Genomic DNA, 26,520 nt, shown 5'->3' with positions numbered 1-26,520 from the left:
CATATAGACACACTCACATTCATACAATTTAGAATGGCCAATTAACTTAACATGCATGTTTTTGGGAATCTGTCTATAGTGTCCCAACCCTAAAAGAATCACAATCTATTCTTCACAGAGACTTGGTCGCCAGTCAGGGCACATATAGACACACTCATATTCATACAATTTAGAGTCGCCAATTAACTTAACATGCATGTTTTTGGGAGTCACAATCTATTCTTCACAGAGACTTTGTTTAGCCATTGTTTGACCATGCAAAATCCATGACATCTTTGAATAATTTTCCTCAAAAACCAAATCCTACAAAAGTTTGCTGGTGTGGATGAAAACAATGCAAATATTTCCCTTGCTTGTTTATTGGAATTTTGCAATTTGATTTTTGGCCATGTTACTAAGGAGAGCACCCCCTGGTGGAATAAAACTTATTTCTCTTGATTTTTAGGTTTTTAATAGGCATCCCATGTTGACATGTGAGTCACACATGGTAAAAGTCATATTTTAAAACGGCGTATTTATCCCGCTAATGCGTTAGAAGGGCTGCTCTATCAGGGCAGCTGGGGGTTAAGTGGCTCGCTGGAAGGCAAAATGATGATGGCGCTTTCTCACTCCTGGCACCATGCCCAGCCCACATCACACCCCCCCCCCAACACGACCATGGCAGGTACTTAAGCTGGTGACATCATGGCTGCACGCTCATTTGTCTTCTCTCGTCTGCGGCGCAGCAGCAGCAGTGCATCATGGCGGCATCACGCTTATGCATTCTCCCAACGACTGCATGCATCAAACCTTAGCTCCTCATTAGGTCCTAATCATGGCCTGACAACAACACAGTACACTTAACGGGGGAGAAAAAAAAGGCCTCGTTTATTTTACAAGGTCAAATCCTAAATTGTCTTCAATTCACACTTTCCATGTTGTTTTCATGTCATGTTTATTAAAAAAAATCTATTAAAACCACAATCCGGAAAAGTTTTTAAAATATTTTTAAAAATTTTCCAAATAGAGCCCATATTCCAAAGTGTAACACCCCCAAAGTCAAACAATTTACAGTTTGACCCAAACAAAAACGCCGTCATTCAAACCATCATTCTCATCTTCTCACCGTTTAACTCTTCAAAAGTGTGTTTTGCTTTTTATTTAGCTTGTCCTAATATAAAAGGGATGATAACCATAGAATATGAAAAAGGTCCCCTTTTATACAAAAGTGACTTGTGTAGTGATGTTTTTCAATTATTATATATTCCTAGAGGGCGTCACGGTCACGCTAGTGATTAGCATGCAGACCTCACAGCTAGGAGACCAGGGTTCAATTCCACCCTCGGCCAGCTCTGTGTGGAGTTTGCATGTTCTCCCCGTGCACGCGTGGATTTTCTCCGGGTAAATGATGATCTTTGTTTTCTGCAGGTAAAACCAGGGGCCATTTTTATAAAGTGATAAAAATAGAATATTTGTTGCAATATTACAAAATATTACACAATTTTAAATTTTATCAGATAAAGTCAAAATATGAAGATATTTATTTTATTTTACATAAATAAACCTGGAATATTATGAGGAAAAATAATGCCACTTCAGTAGCATAGGGTAGTAATATAAAAGAAAAATGTTCTTTAATATGAGATTGTGGAAAAAGTTATTATATTATGACTTCCTGTTTCCGCACACATTCCAAAAACTAGGGAAAAATAGGTATGAATGTGAGTGTGAATGGTTGTTTGTCTATATGTGCCCTGTGATTGACTGGCGACCAGTCTGGGGTGTACCCCGCCTCTTGCCCAAAGACAGCTGGGATAGGCTCCAGCACCCCCGCGACCCCCTGCAAATGAATAATATATTCCTAGAGCAGGGGTGGACCTTTAAAACGTAAATGCAACATTCAAATGAAAGCCTTTCCAAGATATCAAACCACATTGTTGGTTTTCTGCATGTAAACAGTTAGTATCTCCAGGCACATGCAAACGATGTCTACACAGGGATCTGCAGAAGGTTACAAAAGGCTGTTTATGGTAGATGTGGGGTGAAAGGGTGAATAGTGGGGTGAGGTGTGATGCATTGTGTCTGCATGTTAATTGAATGGGCACCGGTCCTCAGTCTCTAATTAGACACTATGGCTGTGACATGGGCAGCACGGGAGCAGAGATCCCTTGAGAGACACGTAAGTGGGTGAGTTGAAGGACGGCCATGGCTAAGCGTTGCGCGCTAACACATCCTCCGAAAGGCCTTAAGAGACTATTGTGAGAACACACGCACACACACACACACATACACACACACACGCACAAATAGGTGTGCAGAAAGCGGATGAAGCGAGATGGCGCTCCAACAGCCTCTTCCTCCTCCTCCTCCTCTTCCTTCCAGCTCATTGACTAATGTCACGGCAGATTGAGATTGCAGGGTGAGGGGGGGGTGGGGGCTTGGAGAGGCTGCGGCATCGGGGGAAATAAAAGGAGTGACGTGAGAGCGCGGCCCACGTCAAGGGGAAGAAAATAAACACCTTGCTAAGCCCGTCAGGCGGCAGCGCCGCCTCTTGCACAAACACAACGTGAAATCGCCCCGCTTTCACGCCAGCGTGGCATTGTGCCGATGCCAAATCGCCGCCTGTGTGCCATATTGCGGCTTAGCGCGTCCATCCTCGAACGAGTCCAAGTGATGGACCGACTGTGGAGACGCCTTGCCAGCTAGCAGAGACGACCGTAATTCCCCTTCAGGAACGGCACTGAGCCAAATACCAAAAAAAAAGTAGGTTTAAATTTGATATATAAAGACTACATCACAACATACCATAGCAAATGTACCCCCTAGTGACAGTGGACAGAATAGCCTGGACATCGCTGTGATCTGATTAGACACTAAGCAACTAATTTACCTACACTTTTTCATAGCCTTCATCCAACGTAAGGTACATGTTTTAAGTACGTAATGTACGCATACAGTAGATCCTCGCTATTCGCAAAGGTTATGCTCATACCTGTCAACGTTATAAAATAAGGGAATTAAAAAAATTAGATCTTTCCACCAGCTATCCACTCCTCATGAATGGAAAAAAATTACTATTTCGGATACTCTTCAAGGGATAGTTTGGATTTTTGACATGAAGTTGTATGACATCCCCCACCAGCAGTGTAGTACATCAACTATGACTTACCCCTCACGTTGAGTACTGGTTGGATTTCAGTGATGAGGAATGTAGTTGCGCTTCATTGGAGGGGACACTAAGTCAAGTTTTGACTTCTCAAAACGATATGCGTTCAAAAGAGTAATGCATTTGCATCACAAAAATACCTCCGAGAGGCGGGGTGCACTCTGGACTGGTCGCCAGCCAATCACAGGGCACATATAGACAAACAACCATTCACACTCACATTCATACCTATGGACAATTTGGAGTCGCCAATTAACCTAGCATGTTTTTGGAATGTGTAGTACCCGGAGAAACATGCAAACTCCACACAGAGATGGCAGAGGGTGGGATTGAACTCCGGTATCCTAGCTGTGAGGCCTGTGCGCTAACCACTCGACCACCGTATTTTTTACATATGTGTTTTCTTAAATATTTGAGTTCAACCATCGACAAAACAATTTTCACTTTAATCAACATATGTTTTTTGTTTATGTTAGCATTTGAGCCATGACAATTTAACGTAACGTGCTTTTGTAAACACTGAAGACTTTTTTGTCTTGCACAAACTTATACATGTTTTGGTCAAAACTAAAGACAACTTAACCTTCAAATATTGTAATGTGTGTTTTAATAAAAATATCGAGGCAAAATAAGCAACAAACCTAATGACATACATTAGTTTTGTTGATGACATGTCAGAGACAATTTACTCTATAACGAACCTAACATTTTTGTAAACATCAAAAAAAATTTAGTCTGAAACATACATGTTTTGGCTGCACGGAGAATGAGCGGTTAGCGTGCAGGTCTCAAAGCTAGGTGACCGGAGTTCAATTCCAACCTCCAATCTCTGTGTGGAGTTTGCATGTTCTCCCCGTGCATGCGTGGGTTTTCTCCGGGTACTCCGGTTTCCTCCCACATTCCAAAAACATGCTAGGTTAATTGGCGACTCCAAATTGTCCATAGGTATGAATGTGAGTGTGAATGGTTGTTTGTCTATATGTGCCCTATGATTGGCTGGTGACCAGTCCAGGGTGTACCCCGCCTCTCGCCCGGAGACAGCTGGGATAGGCTCCAGCACCCTCACGACCCTTGTGAGGATAAGCAGTAGAAAATGAATGAATGAATGAATGAACATCCATGTTTTCCTGAGCATGGTCCATGGTCTGCAGTAGCAATCAACAAATCCTTGCATGCTAAGAAGCCTGGTCCCAGTACCGTTTTCCATCTTTCTACAACTGGCCTTGACGGGCTTCGGTTGTCAGCCAGATCACCGCCGACCATGTGGCCATGTCTTACCTCCTATGGGCCTCATTATGAGCAGGAAAAAGCTCCCTCCCTCGTCCGCCCCCTCCCCCTCTGAGTGGCACCGCAGAGAGGTGGAAATAAACGAGTCAGGTGCTAAATGTGAACGTGGATTAGTTTCTATGCCAACGGCGGAAGGACGCACACACGCAGCCAGCCACGGTCCCTGCAAGACACTTGTTTTTGTCCCTCACGCCCCCCCCCCCTTTCCCACCTCCCCCTCTTTCCATCAGCGGGGGAGATAAGGCCGGGCCGCGTGCCTGGTATTAAACCTTATCTCTCCAGCTGGGGCGAAGGCCTGCTGGATTTGACTGCATGGGCGCTCCGGTTCACCTCCAACGCGCCTTGTTTTAATGGCCGCCCATTAGCGTGGCGCGGCGCCAGGCGGCTGCAGCTTTATCTGTCGGCTTTTTGATTTGCATCCGGCGGAGCGATACCGCCTGTAGTCACCGAATCCGCGTCTGAACACCCGCAGATGCAAGCATGCCTCTATTGATTTTACGATTTAGACGTTTGTGTTCTGTCACCGGAGCTCCGAGCTTCATTGTCTTTGTGCTGCTGTCGATGGGGGAGGATAGCGAGAAAGACTAGCGGCGGGAAAAACGCGTGAGAGCCAGCCAAATGGAGGGGCCCGGGCAGCAAGGGGTTAAGGTGAAAACAATAACAAGGGTGGCGGCGAGCGTGCGCCTCCGTGGAAGTGTCAGCCTGCGTGTTCATTGACAGTGTCGCGCACCCGCCGCCCCCGAGAGCGCCGGCAGCCTCACAAAGACAGACAGCTCGAATTAATCCCACGAGGGGAGCGCGTGACAGTTTGGCAGAGCGGAGAATTGAAAGGGAGGAGGACGCCGAGCGGCGAGGAGGCGCGAGCATTTGTCAAATCATAATTAAATGATGAATCACTATTCCGTTATTGACGATACGGCCACACGAGCCTACCTTGTTAGGGAGGGAAAAAAGTTGCAAATGGAGAAACGAGCGGCCAATATGGCCGAAAAAATGGAGGATTTATAGAGGCTGTTGTTATTCTGCAAGATGGTGGTCACGTGCGTTGTTGATGATAGATAAGATATGATATCTTGACAAATACATCAAATACGGCAAATGAACACAAGCATTCAAGGTTGCTGTGAATGATATGTAGTATTCTACACTGGCCACAAGGTGTCAGTAATTTTACTCGCTTTATTGCCGAAACAAGATGTTATTGTAGGTTTGAATGATCTCACAACAGGCACAATAAATCCGAATAAAAACACACGTTACTGTTGCTGTCTAATACTCAACTCAAAACCTCTGACGTTACTTCCTGTCCTCGAGCCACCCTGCTCCCCTTGGGAACACATTTTTGCCACACACATGAGCACGAGTCTTATTTAGTAGTCTTAAATGGCTCATTTACTCTTATTATGTGTACTATATTGGGTAATGTGAGTGTAAAGACGACTATAGGGGTGTTATTTCATATCTAGAGGGCTCTAATTAAGTTAAAAAAAACATGTTAACGGGTTGTCAATGCTCTAACTACAAAAAATGTAATTTATAAATGAGGAATCTACATGGCGGAAATTCACTTTTTTGTGTCTGGAACCACGATAACCTCGATAAACAAGGGATTACTGTATATGTTCTCTCGCTGAGGTGACTCGCCAAAAACTTGTGAACTTTGACAAGCTTAAAGGGGACCTATTATGCTTTTATGCTATTCTTGTGTTAAACAATGCCAAAGTTTCAGATCATGAGGTTTCTGCATTTGGAAGTGAGGTCTGAAAAACGTTAGGGATGGTTCAAAACACTCTGTTTCAGAGGGCGTTGCTAAGCTGTTCCTTTGTGATGTCACAGACGCTTATAGGCGTGGCTTCTGCCCTCCCTCAAGCTCTGCTTCTCTGTTTACGTTGCTAGCAATGGCTCGCAATGGCTAAAGACGGCACCGTTGGGCGCAAGTGGTTGGAGTTCCTGATTCCCTACCAGCAAAATAAATGTATTTTAACCTGTCATCGGTATTTCACACTGGACTATTTTGTGAACATGGGCCAGTATGCAGCTCTACTAGCTGACAAACTTGCTGAAGGCTGACGCCTTTCCAACGTTACTTGGTCCTGTCAAAGAGTCAGAAGAGCAAGCAGGAAGTACCAATTCATCAGTGTCCTAACTGTCTTTATTTTCTGTAAGTCATCAAAAAAAGATCCACTGTGGCGACTCTGTAAAGAAAAAGCCTAAAGAAACAAACATGGAGGAAAAGAGCTTGTCCGTGTAGCATCATAGAGTGTGCATACAAGGAACGGGGTTGATAATAGCCGTTTCCCACCACAATTAGTGGCTCTACCCAAGTTTTTTAAACACTTGTAGTCCCGCAAAACATGTGTAATGACCACATTAGACATTACTGGTGGTGTAGAAAATGCTAAAAAAAAAAGCTAACCTCTGTTCTTGAGAAACTTATGGTTGTACATTAATGGCAGACATATAAAAAAAGATAAATCACTGTTTATTATCAACTCCTAAACCGTTTATTAACTCCTATAAAGTTGGGTTCGCAGCTAGTGGCCCAACAAAATCCAAGTAGGAATTGTGACCAACCACAGCGGAAGGGGCGTGCCTGGAGGTTTTTGCGGGAAGCACATAATCCAGAGAAATACAGCTGGAATGGGTGCAGATTCTGTAATATCTAGAAAGCTTTTTGTGCGGGTTATTGTGTGTAGCTGCTCTATAGGAGTCCACAACTCAATACAAACGCCAGAAAAATCAACATATTAGGTTACCCTTTAAGACAGCATAATGACTGCACACAAGTATAAAATAGCTGGCGTCATCGCAGGATAAAAGAGCCACATGTGGCTCCAGAGCCATGGGTTAGATACCTGTGCTCTCTCTAGAGCATTGGAAAACTTTCAAAAGCAACCATTTATCAAATATTATTTAATTGCATATGAATTTTGGAAGTCAGGGCTATTATTTTATTGGGAAAGTAATGTACTCTTAGAAATCATGTTGTTTTGTTTCATTGTTTCTGTAAGTGTTTACTCCTAGCGGTCCTTGAAGGCACCATAGTTGTGTACTCCGAGACTCCAATGCTGCCACAAATACTTACATATTTTACTTATATTTCACTATGGATCCCATATGTTGATGTTGTGTGTGAATCCATAAAGGTGAACTTTAATGTCGTTACTATGTGTGTGTTGATGATATACTATGATATAGCATACTTATTTTTTTACTACCTACTGTGAAATTTTCCGAATATTTCCAAGCCTGTGACGTTGTGCCATGATGCTCAGTGCAACTGTTGTTTTTACGACATTTGAATCCATTTTCCCAAGTCGATGCTAACATAAATAAACCTATGATACACTACACAATTGTTCATTTCAGCAATACCTATGAAAGACCACTGGGTGTCAGTATCGCTCTGCTCTTGCCCTCCATTGCATGTATGTCAGGCATCGACAAAGGGTGAGTAATTTTACTTTATTGTAGTTTTATTATACAATGATGAACTTGTTTTTTTTATTTCTGTCACAGTTCTAAATGTTGAAATGTGACTTAAAACAGCTAATAAATGTTTTGTAAATACATTTGACATGTTTTCCTAAGGGAAAAGTTGTCTTGGAGTGACTTCAAACAACATCACGGACATGAATATCTATTGATCATTTTTCGCTTGTCCATTTTGTCTAAACGCTGTCAAAAATCCGTCAGGTGCGCATTCATTAGGAGTATTGATAAAACATCAAGGGAGTGTGCTGGTTCAGCAGAGCTCACATTATTAGGGAAAGGTTAAGTGCCTGGTCGACATTTAATTTCCGGCCGTCATCCCTCAATCTGCGCCCACCCCCCACCCCCGTCCCTCTCTTTGGTCGTCCCCCACCTTCTTGTCTTCCTTCCTTCCTGCATAAAGACTTGAATCATAATTCTGTGGATGTATGTGTGTGTGGGATTTTAGAGGGAGAGCTGAGCCGCGACGAAATGTTGGTTTCTCATTGGTTCCCTGGTGCACGCACACACGCACACACGCACACACGCGCGCACACACACACACACACACACACACACACACACATTGTCATTTAGCAGCATCCTCTCCAGAAGCCATGCTTTGCAAGATGGATGCCCTCTCGCACGCATTTATCCGCCAGCGCTGCGGTGCTTTATTATCTAATTTTGACAGTTCGTCCCGCCCACCGCACACGCTGTACCACCACTGACGTTCCCTCCAGGGACCTTCTGGGCGAGGCCTCTGCTGAACTCAATCGCAAAGTGCTAAATGTGCGGCGCCGCTTGAATGCTAATTTACACCAAAAACAAACATAACACAGGAAAGCATTCTGACAAAATGCAACAAAAACAAATAAGAACATCCCGAACAACTGACTTGGCTTACATTTTGGCCGCTATACAGTAGCCGTGGTCCAAGGTTTACTGGCACATCCAAAGGGGCGTGGTCAATGGGTGTGGGTGGGTGTATTTGATGTGCATTTGAAAATAAGATCAATTTTCCAGTAATTCAGAAAAAATGCCTTAAAGTTACAGTGGGTGTTCTTTTGAGCTGTATGAGATTTTTCAAGTCAATCTGATTTATGGATGAGTGTAATGTGAAATGGTCCGCTGGGATAGGCTCCAGCATACCCCCGAAACCCTAATTAGGATAAGCAGTATAGAAAATGAATGAATGTTTCTCAACATTTCTTGTTCAAAGCCTATTAACAAGCCATCAGTAGGTGTTATTCAAAGCAGAGGGAAAATATTCCATTCCTAACAGACACCTGGGGGCTGCACGGCGGATGAGTGGTTAGCGCGCAGACCTCTCAGCTAGGAGACCAGGGTTCAATTCCACCCTTGGCCATCTCTGTGTGGAGTTTGCATGTTCTCCCCGTGCATGTGTGGGTTTTCTCCGGGTACTCCGATTTCCTCCCACATTCCAAAAACATGCTAGGTTAATTGGCGACTCCAAATTGTCCATAGGTATGAATGTGAGTGTGAATGGTTGTTTGTCTATATGTACCCTGTGATTGGCTGGTGACCAGTCTAGGGTGTACCCTGCGTCTCGCCGAAGACAGCTGGGATAGGCTCCAGCACCCCCGCGACCCTCATGAGGAAAAGCGGTAGAAAATGAATGAATGAATGAATGAACAGACGCCTGTCCAAAAAGCATTTGGTCTCATCTGAAAAATGTACCCTGCAAATTTTTTTTGGACTATTTACAAAAAAAAAGAACAGAAACCAAGTTGGATGTAAAGCTAAATTTTCAAAAATGTACAAAAATCAAGAGAAACTGATTGATATGAATATAAGTATTAGTCAATGACAACACAACTGTACACAAAATGCAGTTTTAAAATACAACTTTTTATGATAAAGGGAGAAAAAAATCCAAACCAGTGTGAAAAAGTGATTGCCCCCTTAGCCACACTTAGCAGCAACAACTGCAATCAAGCATTTGTGATAACTATTAACGAGTCTCTTACAGCTCTGTGGAAGAATCTTTGCCCACTCATCTTTGCAGAATTGTTGTAATTCCGTCACATTGGAGGCTTTTTTAAGGTCAATCCACAACATTCAATAGAATTCAGGTCAGGACTTCTACTGGGCCACTCCAAAGTCTTCATTTGGTTTTTCTTCAGTCATTCAGAGGAAGAAGACTTGCTGGTGTGTTTTGAATCTTTGTCCTGCTGCAGAACCCAAGTTCATTTCAGCTTGAGATGGCATTTTTCTGTATTTTTTGTCAGACAAAGGAATTAATGGATTCTTCCAAGTCTTCCAGGTCCTGAAGCAGCAAAACAGCCCCCAGACCATCACACTACTGCCACCATATTTTACTATTGGTATGATGTTCTTTTTCTGGTATGCGGCGTTACTTTTACACCAGATGTAATGAGACCTTCCAAAAAATTCAAATTTTCTTTCATCAGACCACAGAATATTTGCCCAAAGGTCTTGGGAATCATCAAGATGTTTTTTGGGAAAATTGAGATGAGATGTTTTTGTCTTGGACCTCTACCATGCAAGATGTTTTTTTCCGGTGTCTTTCTTGTGGTTCATAAACACTGACGGACCTTAACTGAGGCAAGTGAGGTCTGTTGTTGTTTGGATGTTGCTGTGGGGTCTTTTGTGACTTCTTGGATGAGTTGTCACTGCACTCTTCAGGTATTTTTTTTTTTTTTTTTGCTGACCCAAAAGCTTTAGAGTCCTTTAGAAATGGCTGTACAACCTTTTCCCGACTGCAAGATCTCAGTTACTTTCTTTTGGCAACGTTCGGAAATCACTTTTTCACACAGGTCCAATTAAAATTCATTCATTCATTTTCTACCGCTTTTTCCTCACGAGGGTCGCGGGGGTGCTGGAGCCTATCCCAGCTGTCTTCGGGTGTGAGGCGGGGTACACCATGGACTGGTGGCCAGCCAATCACAGGGCACATATAGACAAACAACCATTCACACTCACATTCATACATATGGACAATTTGGAGGCGCCAATTAACCTAGCATGTTTTTGGAATGTGGGAGGAAACCGGAGTACCCGGAGAAAACCCACGCATGCATGGGGAAAACATGCAAACTCCACACAGAGATGGCCAAGGGTGGAATTGAACCCTGGTCTCCTAGCTGTGAGGTCTGCGCGCTAACCACTAGACCGCCGTGCCGCCCAATTAAAATTTCAGTGGGAATTTTTCTCATTTTAAGTAATATCGTTCATATTTAGTACATATGATGATTAAGATGACCAAGTCTGAATTGTATTGTAAATATTTTGTTTGTCAAAAATAATCTTTTCCTCTCAGGTATTGAATCTTGGATCTTAATTTGTTGCAGGAGCGTATGAGATGGCGCCGCCATGTTGGCGTGAGCATGGCAGAAAGGACGGAGGTGAACGTGCTGACCTGAGAGACTGAACGATGAGCTTGTCCGGGTGAAAGGCTAATTGCTTGGACGCGTGCAAGAGCAGGACTCCTCTTATTTTTTTTCTATACCTCCGTCCACTCTCATCCATCCCTCAGCCCCAGCATGGTCATTGCCATTACTGCCTCTCTTCTGTTTTTTTTTCACCAATCACCCCTTCCTTTCCTCCCTCCCATCATTCCTTCCTTCCTCCTCCTCCTCTTGCTTCTAAAGCGGCACTCGGCAGCCTCTTCACAAATTACAATCGCTCAGGGTTTAGGCAATTGGACCAAATGCTGGGCTGCTGCATGTAAGGATTGGAAAGGGTAAGGGGGGGGGGGGGGGGTCTTGGGTGAGATGAGTGAGAGGAGGAGGGAGGGAGGGGGGCGCTGGAATTAAATTACCAATTCAATGGCTGAAGCAATGCGTGACAGCGACAGGCATGGACGTAAGACGCTGATGAGACCACAACTTAGCTTCCACTGTACCCTTATCGCTGATGAGACCACAACTTGGCTTCCACTGTACCCTTATCGCTGATGAGACCACAACTTGGCTTCCACTGTACCCTTATGCCTTTCATTTTTTCTCTCAAATTTTACATCCTCCTTCATAAAAATGGAGATTTCTTGCTGAAGGCATCAAACCTAGCAAGCTGTCTTAATTCACAGTTAGACCAAATGGAAACAAATATGTCTTGGTGCAGTACTAGAGCGTATCTGGCCTACAGCACATGCCCATATAAGGAAACCCGGCTCACATCACAGGGAGCCAATGTTAAAAAAAACTCTCCAACCAAGTGTTCAGAGCCATCCCAAAACGTCTTTCAGGACTCACTTCGAAATGCACAAACCTCATTATCTGAAACTTTGGCATCATTTAACACATTGTAACGATCGCGCCCTCCTATAGAGGTAACGAGGCTACAACGCAAACAAGAAGGTCGCGGGGGGGAGCGCATATCAGCTGTAAGAAAAAAAAGGAAACACTGTCCAAAATGCTTGGTTGCCACCACCACGGCAGTTTAATCACTCCAAAACAAACCCTGCATATCATCCCCTCCCAACCTAACTAACTAACTAACTAACTAACTAAACCTCCCACCCGCCCACAAAGACAACCATGAAACACCCAATTAATCCCGAATGTTTACCCAAAGTGTCCCAAAGTTCCCCGAAGAGTCAGTGCTTGTCCTCAAGACAGAGGTGAAAACCGCAGTTCCACTCACAGACGCGCATCCACCTGTCAGTCCAATCCCTGGGTCCGGAATCTTGCCCAAAGTCCAACAGTTCAAGTCGAGAGGGAAAAGGAAATCCCGTCAGGTGCCGCTTGACAGAGTTGGTCCTTGTGGCTCAAACGCCGGCTCTCAGCAACCCCTCGGCGTGTGACGTCACTAATTTTCTCTTTCTCCAACCACACCGGCGCTGACTTTTGACTTTTAACTTTTTTCTTGTAAAATTCCAAATGTATTTAAAGACTTTGGAATATGGTTGTTATTGTGGTTGGGAATATTTCGACAACTCCATTCATCCATCCATCTTCTGCCAATCCGAGGTCAGGTTGCCAGGGCAGCATCCCAAGCACGGAGGCTCAAACTTCCCTCTCCCCGGCCAGATCCAGAGGTCTTACCAGGCCAGTTGGGAGACATAGTCTCTCTAACATGTCCTGGGTCTACCCTGAAGCGCTCTACCAGTTGGACGTTCCCTGAACACCTCCCCCAGGGAGGCGTCCAGGAGACAATAGGTGAGGGTAGGAACGTGGTTCAACCGGTAATTTGAGAGCCACACCAATTTGTCGGTCAATTTTGCGTTCCATCCTTCCCTCACTGGTGAACAAGACCCTGAGGTACTTAAACTCCTCCACTTGGAGCAGGATCTCATCCCTGACCCGGAGATGGTACCCCACCTTTTTCTGGGCGAGAACCATGGACTTCGGTACTTGGAGGTACTGATTCTCAACCCTGCCGTCAACACTTGGCTGCGATCTGATTCAGTGAGAGTTGAAGGTCACGGCTCGATGAAGCCAGCAGGACCACAAGACTCAGTCTAGTGGCCGCCAAACCAAAACCCTCAACACCCTGGTTCTGTCTAGACATTCTGTTCATAAAAGTAAAGAACAGAAGACAAGGACAAAGGACAGCCCTGACGGAGTCCAACCCTCACTGGAAATGGGTTTGACTTATTACCGACAATGCGAACCAAGTTCTGACAGCCTTAATTAACTGGTCCGAGACCCATACTCTGCACAGAATTCCCTGAGGAACATGGTCCAATGCCTTCTCCAAGTCCACAAAACACATATAGACTGGTTGAGCACCGTCAAAGATCCTGCTGAGAGTGCAGAACCGGTCTCCAGTTCCACGACCGGGACGAAAACCAATCTGAGATTTCAACTATCCGACAGATACTCCTCTCCAGAAGCCCTGAATAGACCAAACCAGGGACGCTGACCACTACTGCACCCGAATAAGGCGATGAGTACCATGCTTCAACATCAGCAAGTGCATGCAATCTATTAATGTGCGCTTGTGTTTTCTCGCAAGTGCGCGCTTCCCTGTCGACAATTTGGGGCCCTCCCCACGCGCCCACTAATCTTTATGCACTATGTGACCTCCTCACTGCAAAGCCTGCTAAATATATTATTCCCCGGGGCCTTTCATTGCTGCTTGGTGTCAGAAATCAATATGTATGAGGCGCGTAGATGGGAATTTCTAATAGATCTCTGCGGCCCCGCGCTGCTCTTCAATATCTGCCTCGGACTATTAGTGCCGGCTCAGTGGCGGTGAAATAACCGAGATAATCTTTTAAGGTGCCTTTCTTAAGGTGGAACGGCAACTCTGGGTGTTTTTTTTTTCTTGCATCCTTGCCTTTTTTGTATGTTCATTCTAAGGATGTTATTGTTTTCATGCATCATTGTAGTGATAGGATTGGAAATTAAGAATTTTGGAGATAATTAATTTAAGATAGATATTATCAGGTGTTTTTTTTTTTTTAAAGCACTGATGGAGGAAGGCTTCTTGTTAGTGTGTGTGCGTGTGCGCAAGCTCGTATCACTGTGCTAATTGCCCATATTCCTAATGTGGCGATGATTTGCAGCAGCACTTAGCCACAGCAGCAGCAGCAGCAACCTGACTCTCCTTTCTATGCTTACACCCCCGCCTCCGCTCCACCTGCACCCCCCCCCTTCACACACACACACACACACACACATCCTCCTCCACCTGCAACCCCACCACGCTGAGGCGGAGAAGAAGAGACATCCGGCGTCGGCAGGCAGTTAGAGGATTGGGGGGGGGGGGGGGGGGGAGTAGGGAGGGCGGTGTGTGTGTGTGTGTGTGTGTGTGTGTGTGTGTGCGCAGGTTGCTTCAGACGGCGCGTGTGTGGTCTCCAGGGAGGGAAAGAGGCTGAAATTATTCTACGGTCACAAGCTGCCGCCCCCCCGTCTCCCCCCCCCCCCCTTCCCCTCCCCCGCCATCTTGCTGCGAGGGCCTCGTGTATAATCCTTGGCGCTCGCCCGCCTCGTATATCTGCCGTCCCTGAGACAAAAAGGTTATATCTCTCTCCTCCAGGACCAGCGGCCGCCGCCCACGAACGAGGCCCCATTATCTGCACATCATCAGCTCCCGCAGCCACCAATTAATCGCTCCGGTGACCTTCATTTTTTGTTTTTTTCTCATGCAATCTTTAAGGGGGGAAAATGCCTATACAGGTTCATCAACATCATTTAGCGTACCCCCCCACCACCTTTACCTCTCCCCCAGTCTAGGCCGGAAATGCACATAATGTGCCCTTTCTGCTTTTAATTCCCACCTCCTCGTTCTGGAGGCGTCACACTGGATTAATTAGGAGTTTCCGTTCAGCTCAGGTGCGTGGTATCAATCATCATGATGGAGCTATTATTACATGTTTATACGTATTACCTGTTGATTGGCTGACGGTAGAAATATAAATTAACATACGGCTCCTGATTAGCACCTCGCCGCAGATTCGCAAAAACCCCTCCTCTCTTGATCCCCGTAATTACCTCCCCCAGGTACAAGCATGGCTGGATGAGCCACCCGAGGTAGGAATATGTGTTGGTGTGTGAGATGTTGGTGCGTGGGTGGTGGTGGTGGGGGGCTATCTCCTAGGGGCTAACCACACGGAAATACTTTGAGGTGAGAAAATCAGAAAACGCTGGCTCGTTTTTTCTTTATAGATGAGCAATCCGTCAGCGACCCGTCGCTTAATATCGGAATATTAAGTGTCATGACTCTCCGCAGTCGACATTCTCTTATAATTCCAAAATGATGCAGATGTAATTCAACATTGTCATAGATCCAAACGAGCTTGAGAAAGAACTTATGCATGGGTTCCTTCTTCTTCTATGGTTTGGTGTGTCACATGGTTCCGTCTGCATTTGTTAACAGATGAATGCAACTATTTACTAATCCGACACAGTGTGAATCTGTGATTGGCTGGCAACCAGTCCAGGGTGTACTCCGCCTCTCGCCTGAAGTCAGCTGGGATAGGCTCCAGCATACCCTTGTGGCTCTAATGACTTCAAAAATGTACGGGTGGATGGCACAGTGTGAATTTGACGTTTTTTTCAGCCTGACAAAAAAAAAAAATCCCATGAACAGCCTTAATTGCACCTTGCTAAAAGCCTAATCTGTACAAAGCAAGCTAACAAAGCCCATATAGTCATGAGAAAAGATGAGGACACTCCATTGTGTAACTCTTCTACTCCTATTTGCACGTAGAAGACTGAAAATTTCCCAGAACACCTCTACCATGTTGCCTGTGCTATTATTTGTTGAACAAAACCACCAAATGGTGGCGCTTCATTGACCCCCATAAATTGGACTGACTTGAAATTTCTCATACAGCTCACTTTAGTGTTTAACTGAATCACCATGAAATTTGGTACACAGTCTCAGAGAATTAACACGCATTTGTATGAAATTTAAGCAAGATTGGTCGAGAAATATGGCCGTCATCAAGCAAAATTTTGCTTAGCAACAAAAAAAATTGTCCATAAGTCAGTAAGCATTTGTCTAATAATTCTAAAACTTATATCTGTATTACAAGAACGTTAGAATGTTGTCCTAACTGTTTTGAGCACAACCCATTTACACCACGTTTGGTGATGCATTTTAATACAGTTATAGTTTGATTGTTGTCGTTACCGTTTTGTCTTTAGCTCATCATTATTGATACTCTTGGGAAAGACTATACACAAAAATTTCTTGCCTAGCGTTTCTCAATTTTCATGTATTCTACATCTCATTTGACATTGAGACCCTACTTTCCTACATATTTTTGGTCAAATTTCAATGCCCTCGATGTTATTAGAGTCAATTGTATTACGGCCAGAACCAGAATCCCAACAAGACAGACAAGAAGTTTCTTGAACCCGAACCCAGCTTGTTATGAAGCGACGATTTTCAGGTAATTCCGGCACTTTCTAGACTACAAACTTTAATTAACTCCTCTTCGGGAAATGGTCCAATCAGTTCACAATTTGACACAGATATAGTTGACACATGGGGGATGCAAAATAATGAAGCATTTGAGTTTTTGACAATAAAGTTCGACAATTCATCATGAAGACAACTTAATATGGTGGATAAGTGTCCTAACCTGAAAACAAATGTAGGTTTAAGGACATCAGTGGCGCTTCCTGCTGGCATTAAGATACATAAATTGGGATTTTTCTTCAAACCCATTATATTTGCGTCCTTCTACTTGCAGCTTTGTTGTTGTTAAAGGGGACCTATAATGCTTTTCTGACCTATAAATGTAGTTAGAATGTTGTATTCTCATGTTAAATGACGCCAAAGTTTTAGATAATGAGGTTTGTACATTTGGAAGTGAGTCCTGAAAGAAGTTTAGGATGGCTACAAACGCTCAATTTCAGAGGGCGTGGTAAAACTGGATATATGTGATGTCACACATAGGCGGGCCAGGTATACTCTGCCCTGACCCAAGCTCTGCTTCTGTGTTTACGGTGTTTCCGATGGCTCACAGGAAGTGTTTCTTCGGATGTAAGGGAAATATCAAGCACAAGTGGCTGGAGTTCCTGATTCCCTACCTGCAAAAGAACAAGATTTGAATCTGTCAACGGCATTTCACATTGGACAGGGGCCAGCATTCAGCTGGATGGACTGAACTGTTGCTGACACCTGACGTCTGACGCCTTTCCAACATTACTTGGTCGTAAAAAGCAGTATGTAACAATTTATCAGTGTCCTAACTGTGTTTATTTTGTGTAAGCCATGGAACAAAAGCGTCTGTCTATGTAGCATTATAGAGTGTGCATACAGGGAGCGGTGTTGCTAATAGCCATTTCCCACCACAACCAGTGGGTCTACCTGAGTTTTTTAAATACTGGTAGTCCCGCAAAAACGTGTAATGACCACATTACACGTTCCTAGTGCAGTAGAAAACCTAACGCTAAAATCCTAAAGCTACTTACCATTGAGAAACGTCTTGAAGTAACCTCTTTTCTTGAGAAATTTCGGACTGTCCAGTCTTTTAAAACAAACGAACAGATCATAAAAACGGTACATGACCGGGGAAAACAGGACATCTGGTCACCATATTCATCGGGAGAAATATGCATTATCTACTATGTAAAATGTGTCAGTTCAAGCTATTATTTTTCACTGAGCCGTCGATGGCGAGATTGGCGTGGCAGCTATCCCACATCCAGCTGACGTCACACTGTGCTCTCTTCTAGCCTGCAGCTGCTGCCATGATTGCACACACACATGCACTCACACACACACACACACACACACCACACACAAGCAGCCCCCTCCCCTGTGCCGCCGTTTTAAAGAGCCACACGGGTGGTTGCGCTCCACTTGACATGTGAGCCCACATTCTCACCTTGGAGACACAGGATGGGCACGCTTGCACGCTTTGATGGCTTAATTATCACTGTGGAAACAGGGAGCGGGCGCCGAGGGGGGGGAGGGGCGCTTACGTGCGAGTGTTAGCGATGCCGACGCACTCGTGGATCATTAGCACGGGGGCTAAAATGGCAGGTCCCGTAAGGCATCTAAAATGTATGTGCAATGGCTGATGGGAATTCAAAGGCTCATTTAGGGCTCATTGAAGGAGGAGTTACTTCCTTTACTTTAGGATATGTTTTTACCATGAAAGTACTGAAAAATCTATCATTACCTTATTGTCCACCCCCAAATATGTTGTTTATGCTGGCTTTACTTACAACCCAAATATTCATGATACTTGTAGTAATATAATAAATTGATTAGATAGCTATTGATTACAGTTCTAGGTTAACCTTAATGAGATAATAACATGCTTGACCGTTAGGTACTAGCTTGTGCTATGCTAAACCCATTTATGTCAATATTAGCTGTGTTTGCGATACCACTACTACTATTGAGACCACTTTGAAAAAACAAAATAGTAACTACAAGACAATAAAGTTATAATATTACAAAAATGTATTTATTTTGTATTTGAAAATATCCCATCTATGCATGGACAAAGAGAAGCCAGACGTGTGAGTGCTTCCTCCAACCTCACCCGCCCGAGGACGAGCACTCATTGTCGGACACACTTTGTCAGCGGCACTACTGATGGCGTAGAGCTCAGAAGCCGGGTGTGAGTGGGCTGCGTTTACTAACTGCAGACAATCTTGGCACAACATTGGAAGTAGAAATGTGGTCATTGCACATTCTTTTTGCGGGACTACCATGTTCCAGACATCTATCAACCTCCGTAGACGCACAGCGGATCCGATATTAGCAACAGTTTGGCGGATATTTCACGTTGATGTTCACAAAAACAGTCCCATGTGAAATGCTGTTGACAGATACTGATATTTTTTATTTTTTTGCTGGGATTCACCAACTCCAACCACTTCTGCCTGAGCTTGTTTTGTAAACAAAGAAGCAGAGCTGGGCGGAGGGTAGAGAGCATATCTCGCCCACAGCCACACCCATAAGGAATTGACAATAGTACAGTTTTACGTGCACCCTCATGAACCGAGTGTTTTGAGCCATCCCAAACTTCTTTCAAGGATCACTTCCTAATGCGTAAATTATTTGAAATTTTGGCATAGTTTAACACAAGAATACAACATTCAACAGGTCCCCTTTAATAAAGATTACGCGCAACACTCACTGGTGTTTGTTGTTGCATTCTAGCATCCACTCCAACCACTCACCCGACAACTGCAATGAAGAAGAAAATAAGACAACATTCTTGTAAAAGTACAACTTGTGCGAAAGACACTCTCTAAAGACATTCTTGTAACATTACAACATTCATTCATTCATTTTGTACCACTTATCCTCACAAGGGTCGCGGGGGTGCTGGAGCCTATCCCAGCTGTCTTCGGGCGCCACCCTGGACTGGTCGCTAGCCAATCACAGGGCCAATATAAACAAAAGCCAATTAACCTAGCATGTTTTTGGAATGTGGGAGGAAACCGGAGTACCCGGAGAAAACCCACGCATGCACAGGGAGAACATGCAAACTCCACACAGAGATGGCCGAGGGTGGAATCAAACTCGGTTCTCATGGCTGTAAGGCCTATGCGCTAACCCCTCGTCCACCGTGCAGCCCACAGTCATTCATTTTCTACCGCTTATCCTCACAAGGGAGCCTATCCCAGCTGTCTTTGGGCGAGAGGCAGGGTACACCCTGGACTGGTGGCCAGCCAATCAAAGGGCACATATAGACAAACAACCATTCACACTCACATTCATACCTATGGACAATTTGGAGTCGCCAATTAACCTAGCATGTTTTTGGAATGTGGGAGGAAACCGGAGTACCCGGAGAAAACCCACGCATGCACGGGGAGAACATGCAAACTCCACACAGAGATGGCCGAGGGTGGAATTGAACTCGGGTCTCCTAGCTGTGAGGTCTGCGAGCTAACCACTCGACCGCCTAACTTGAATTGGAAATCCCTGATTGGAAACCCTAATTTTAACTGGTTATCCTAAACCCTAACCCTAATTTGAAACTGGACCCCTACAGGAAACCTAAACCTGCAACCCTTACCCTAATTTGAAACCCTAACCCTACCTTGTTAGCGTTGTTGTTTATTGCTGTTTTTATTATCTGCATGGCCGCCTCTCAGCATGCAGGTTCAGTACCAACAGCGGCTGAGTGACGAGGAGCGAGGGAAGAGCGGCGGGGCAGGAGGGGTGCCATATCTAGGCCTGGTTGCTAATTGAGCGGCGCACTAGACCCCAAGGTCTGCCTCGCTGACGCTTTTTTAATCCATGGCTGTTTAACGCTGGCTGTGCTTGAGTAATTAAGCAGATAATCTTCAATTAAACTGAGCTCGACCCTCGCAGCCCCCCGCCCCTCCTCCACCCACCCGGAGACAGATGGGCCTCGGAGGCGTACTGCTTCCCTTCCCCTAGATAAATGGCCGCTGCTCGCCCCGGCCAAAGCGCTGTCATGCTTTATGGCGTGTGTTTTCCATTATCGTCGTCATTTTTCAACGTATTGCAGCGTTTGCCTCGTATGTTGTCTTTGAATGTGCACATAACACAATAATGAGGAGCATTGAAGAGCAAAAAAGTAAAACAGCAGCCGTCAGTAAATGAAAAAACAACCTCACTTCGGGTTTTTGATCCTCCTGGCCAAACATTGGTGCGTTTATGAGCTCAGCGTGTGGCCAAACATTAAATGGATCTCCTTAATCGTAATGAAAATTTATTGCACACAGTCGTATACTTAAACATTCTCATCCCAGGTTGTTATTAGAGACACTTTGGACGAGACACAGCGGGCTGTCAGTTACCGCCAATGTACAACCATTCACCTCCGTATGAGATGATTATGGTGTTATCTTATTTCAGAAACTTACTACAATAATAAAGTCATAATGACGATAATATTGCAGGAATAAAGCTGGAATTCATCCATCCACTTTCTATGCCGCTTATCCTCACTTGAGTCACGGGTATGCTGGAGCCTATCCCAGCTGACTTAGGGCGAGAGGTGGGGTACACCTTGGACTGGTGGCCAGCCAATCACAGGGCACATATAGACAAACAACCATTCACACTCACATTCATACCTATGGACAATTTGGAGTCAGCGTGTAATCCAACTTATTTTATAAAAATTGAGTGAAATTATTTTTTTAAATCACTTTAGGAGAATATAATCATATATATTTTTTCAAGAATACGTTGTAATGTTGGTTGTAAAGTGGTTAGCGCCCTGGCCTCACAGCTAGGAGACCCAAGTTTGATTCCACCATCGGCCATCTCTGTGTGGAGTTTGCATGTTCTCCCCGTGCATGCGTGGGTTTTCTCCGGGTACTCCGGTTTCCTCCCACATTCCAAAAACATGCTAGGTTAATTAGCGACTCCAAATTGTCCATAGGTATGAATGTGAGTGTGAATGGTTGTTTGTCTATATGTGCCCTGTGATTGGCTGGCCACCAGTCCAGGGTGTACCCCGCCTCTCGCCCGAAGACAGCTGGGATAGGCTCCAGCACCCCCGCGACCCTCGTGAGGATAAGCGGTAGAAAATGAATGAATGAATTTGAATTCGAGGCGGGGTACACCCTGGAGTGGTGGCCAGCCAATCACAGGGCACATATAGACAAACAACCATTCACACTCACATTCATACCTATGGACAATTTGAATTGTCTATGAACCTAACCGGCATGTTTTTGGAATGTAGGAGGAAACCAAAGTACCCGGAGAACATGCAAACTTCCAAGATGCCCAAGCGGAGATTCAAACCCATGTCTTCCTGATTTTCCTGATCCAATTCGGGATTCAAGATGTTTATTCATTTGTTTCATTTGGAAATGTGGTGCTTGTTAAAATGGTGGACATGCACAACAAGTATGAGTATCTTTGCAAAGGCTTTTTTTTAAATACAAATCCTTGTTTTGGATTTCATTGCTGTTTATATGATGTATTTGTATTCAAATGGGATGTAGTATATGTGATTATTACCACTCATCACAAACAGGTTGACATTTAGCAGCACCTTGAGCCCTGCAGGGTCAGACTAAAGCGACACACCCTCCCGGTTTCTCCGCACAAAATATGAATTTAGTGAGATTTATGAAATCCGACCTCCCAAAAAGTTCCTTGAGACTTTTGCTACTGTTGCCGTGATAGATTTGTCTTCTTGACTGCATCCTTTTGCATTGATGAAAAACCTCTGCAGAACATGCCTCATAGTACTGTTGTATAATTGATGTATTTTTATGGCAGGTTTTGTACTGTTTGTATTGGTAATTTTTTGGCTTTATACGGTGGTGTGAAAAAGCCCCCCCCCAAGGGGCAATGAGATCCTGACCTGGGACCAAAAACCGGGTCGCCCACCTTCCTTCATGAGATATTTGAAAATAGATTCTGCAACTAAACTGCTCCTCACAGCTAGGAGACCAGGGTTCAATTCCACCCTCGGCCATCTCTGTGTGGAGTTTGCATGTTCTCCCTGTGCATGCGTGGGTTTTCTCCGGGTACTCCGGTTTTCCTCCCACATTCCAAAAACATGCTAGGTTAATTGGCGACTCCAAATTGTCCATAGGTATGAATGTGAGTGTGAATGGTTGTTTGTCTATATGTGCCCTGTGATTGGCTGGCCACCAGTCCAGGGTGTACCCCGCCTCTCGCCCGAAGACAGCTGGGATAGGCTCCAGCACCCCCGCGACCCTCGTGAGGATAAGCGGTAGAAAATGAATGAATGAATTTGAATTCGAGGCGGGGTACACCCTGGAGTGGTGGCCAGCCAATCACAGGGCACATATAGACAAACAACCATTCACACTCACATTCATACCTATGGACAATTTGAATTGTCTATGAACCTAACCGGCATGTTTTTGGAATGTAGGAGGAAACCAAAGTACCCGGAGAACATGCAAACTTCCAAGATGCCCAAGCGGAGATTCAAACCCATGTCTTCCTGATTTTCCTGATCCAATTCGGGATTCAAGATGTTTATTCATTTGTTTCATTTGGAAATGTGGTGCTTGTTAAAATGGTGGACATGCACAACAAGTATGAGTATCTTTGCAAAGGCTTTTTTTTAAATACAAATCCTTGTTTTGGATTTCATTGCTGTTTATATGATGTATTTGTATTCAAATGGGATGTAGTATATGTGATTATTACCACTCATCACAAACAGGTTGACATTTAGCAGCACCTTGAGCCCTGCAGGGTCAGACTAAAGCGACACACCCTCCCGGTTTCTCCGCACAAAATATGAATTTAGTGAGATTTATGAAATCCGACCTCCCAAAAAGTTCCTTGAGACTTTTGCTACTGTTGCCGTGATAGATTTGTCTTCTTGACTGCATCCTTTTGCATTGATGAAAAACCTCTGCAGAACATGCCTCATAGTACTGTTGTATAATTGATGTATTTTTATGGCAGGTTTTGTACTGTTTGTATTGGTAATTTTTTGGCTTTATACGGTGGTGTGAAAAAGCCCCCCCCCAAGGGGCAATGAGATCCTGACCTGGGACCAAAAACCGGGTCGCCCACCTTCCTTCATGAGATATTTGAAAATAGATTCTGCAACTAAACTGCTCCTCACAGCTAGGAGACCAGGGTTCAATTCCACCCTCGGCCATCTCTGTGTGGAGTTTGCATGTTCTCCCTGTGCATGCGTGGGTTTTCTCCGGGTACTCCGGTTTTCCTCCCACATTCCAAAAACATGCTAGGTTAATTGGCGACTCCAAATTGTCCATAGGTATGAATGTGAGTGTGAATGGTTGTTTGTCTATATGTGCCCTGTGATTGGCTGGCCACCAGTCCAGGGTGTACCCCGCCTCTCGCCCGAAGACAGCTGGGATAGGCTCCAGCACCCCCCACGACTCTTGTGAGGATAAGCGGTAGAAAATGAATTGATGAATGAATGAACTAAACTGCTTGTTAATTAAAGGTTAAAGGTCATCTCCTCCTTTCATTTGCCTCCTCCTCCTTCTTCTTCTTCCTCTAGCACTTCCTCTCCTCTCCTCTGTAGACTCCTGTCATCCTGACAAACAGATTTATAGATGACGTCATATTTCTTCCCGCTTTTAATCAAACGGTGCAGAGTCGGGCCTGACTCGTGCTCAGATTAATATCACCATTGATCAGATTGGATGGAGGTGTCCTCACACGCTAACTCCCTCACGCCTCCCTACCTCTCCTCTTCTCTCTCTCACTGCTGGGAAAACGGCTTTGCACTCTCAAGATTCCCGTAATGGGCCATTTGCCATTCACACACACACACACACACACACACATATCTCGTAAGTGTGTGTGCGCACTAAAAGTGTTTGCCCTGACCAATATGGCTTCACGAAGGCACCTCTCTTGTGATTTTTCCCGCCAGCACGTCTGGACTCGTGGAGGCGGAGAGCAGGTGCGGGTGACCACATCATTTTAACAAACCCGTCTTGCCGCTCCGCTCCTTCATTCCCGCTCTTGTGTGTCTCGGGCCTGCCAGTCAAGCTGCACGTCCATCATACGTGACATCGGGTCAGCTGTGAGTGGCGCCCATCCTGGCCTCATCCACCTTGCAGGGTGGGAGGATGAGAATACGGCGGAGTGGGGAAATGACCACGCGTTCTCTTTGTTACTAAGTGCGAGGGTGACTGATGAACACAGCCGGCCTTTGGCAGACGCTAACTGCCGGGTTGTCGCGGGGGGTGGAGGAGGGATGATGGAGAGAGGACGAAGGCTGCGAGGCAGCTGATGGCGAAAGGCTGGAAAAGCGGTGGTGGAAGTGGGGGGAGGGATGGGCGGACGAGGTGATGAGGAGGACGAGCGGGGGCAGGAGGGTGTCGATGCAGCCTTCTGATTAAGGGCGGAAGACTGTCGGCTGAGGTGGTGGACGGGGAGAAGGAGGAGGGGGCGAGGTGGAGACGAGGGAGGGAGGGGATGAGGAGAGAGGGGGGAGGGGCAAAGAAGCTCAAAGTCATCTGTAGAGAAAGAGGACGGAGGAGATCAGGACAGGATGATGCTAACACGTTAGTGCCGGACATGCTCTTTGTGTAACGTTTTAACGATTGGAAATTATGCTAATTATTTCTTTCAGTCACATTGGAAATAAAACACATTTATTACAGTCAAGTTGACTTGAAAGGCCGCACGGTGGACTAGTGGTTTAGTATGTTGGCCATACAGTTTTTCTCCGAGTACTCCGGTTTCTTCCCACATTCCAAAAACTAGGTTAATTGGCGACTCCAAAGGTATGAATGTGAGTGTGAATGGTTGTTTGTCTATATGTGCCCTGTGATTGGCTGGCGACCAGTCCAGGGTGTACCCCGCCTCTCGCCCAAAGACAGCTGGGATAGGCTCCAGCACCCCTGCAAACCTCGTGAGGATAAGCGGTAGAAAATGAATTAATGAATATATTAATATGGCTGCATGGCGGACGAGTGGTTAGCGTGCAGACCTCACAGCTAGGAGACCCGAGTTCAATCCCACCCTCGGCCATCTCTGTGTGGAGTTTGCATGTTCTCCCCGTGCATGCGTGGGTTTTCTCCGGGTACTCCGGTTTCCTCCCACATTCCAAAAACATGCTAGGTTAATTGGCGACTCCAAATTGTCCATAGGTATGAATGTGAGTGTGAATGGTTGTTTGTCTATATGTGCCCTGTGATTGGCTGGCCACCAGTCCAGGGTGTACCCCGCCTCTCGCCCGAAGACAGCTGGGATAGGCTCCAGCATGTCCGTGGAAAACTTTTTTTGTAACATTATTAGAGCCGGCTGCACGGTGATCAAATGGTTATTGCGCAGGTCACACAGCTAAGAGACCCGAGTTCAATTCCACCCTCGACCATCTCTGTGTGGAGTTTGCATGTTCTCCCTGTGCATGCGTGGGTTTTCTCCGGGTACTCCGGTTTCCTCCCACATTCCAAAAACATGCTAGGTTAATTAGCGACTCCAAATTGTCCATAGGTAGGAATGTGAGTGTGAATGGTTGTTTGTCTATATGTGCCATGTGACTGGCTGGCCACCAGTCCAGGGTGTGCCCCGCCTCTCGCCCGAAGACTGATAATGTCATCCATCATGTCTGCCAAAATGACATCATTTTGAATATTTTTATGTACCATAGTTTGACAGTAAAAATAATCCAGGTCGACCCAAACCAGACACATTAGATACATACAGTATGCACATCTAAAATAATTAAATAAGAAAACACAAAAACTGATCCAAATGACTATCTTTGTCAAGGTGGTGTTGATTCTCAGAGTATAGCAACAAAG

General features: G+C 45.1%; 1 protein-coding gene across 1 annotated transcript in view; it reads right to left on the bottom strand.

The window, feature by feature from the left end:
• The window catches only part of cdkn2a/b (cyclin-dependent kinase inhibitor 2A/B (p15, inhibits CDK4)), a 33,686-nt gene extending 12,949 nt beyond the window's left edge, over positions 1-20,737 (bottom strand). The window contains exons 1-2 of the mRNA XM_058091605.1: positions 20,653-20,737; positions 18,838-18,953 (exon numbers count right to left, since the gene is read on the bottom strand). Coding sequence (XP_057947588.1) covers positions 18,838-18,953; positions 20,653-20,737 — 201 coding nt within the window. The remainder of the gene's footprint in view (positions 1-18,837; positions 18,954-20,652) is intronic.
• Between the last annotated feature and the right edge of the window lie 5,783 nt (positions 20,738-26,520).

The sequence above is a fragment of the Doryrhamphus excisus genome, chromosome 1 (assembly GCF_030265055.1).
Source record: "Doryrhamphus excisus isolate RoL2022-K1 chromosome 1, RoL_Dexc_1.0, whole genome shotgun sequence".
In the NCBI taxonomy this organism is placed as follows: domain Eukaryota; kingdom Metazoa; phylum Chordata; class Actinopteri; order Syngnathiformes; family Syngnathidae; genus Doryrhamphus; species Doryrhamphus excisus.
This window is presented reverse-complemented; position numbering and strand designations above follow the sequence as displayed.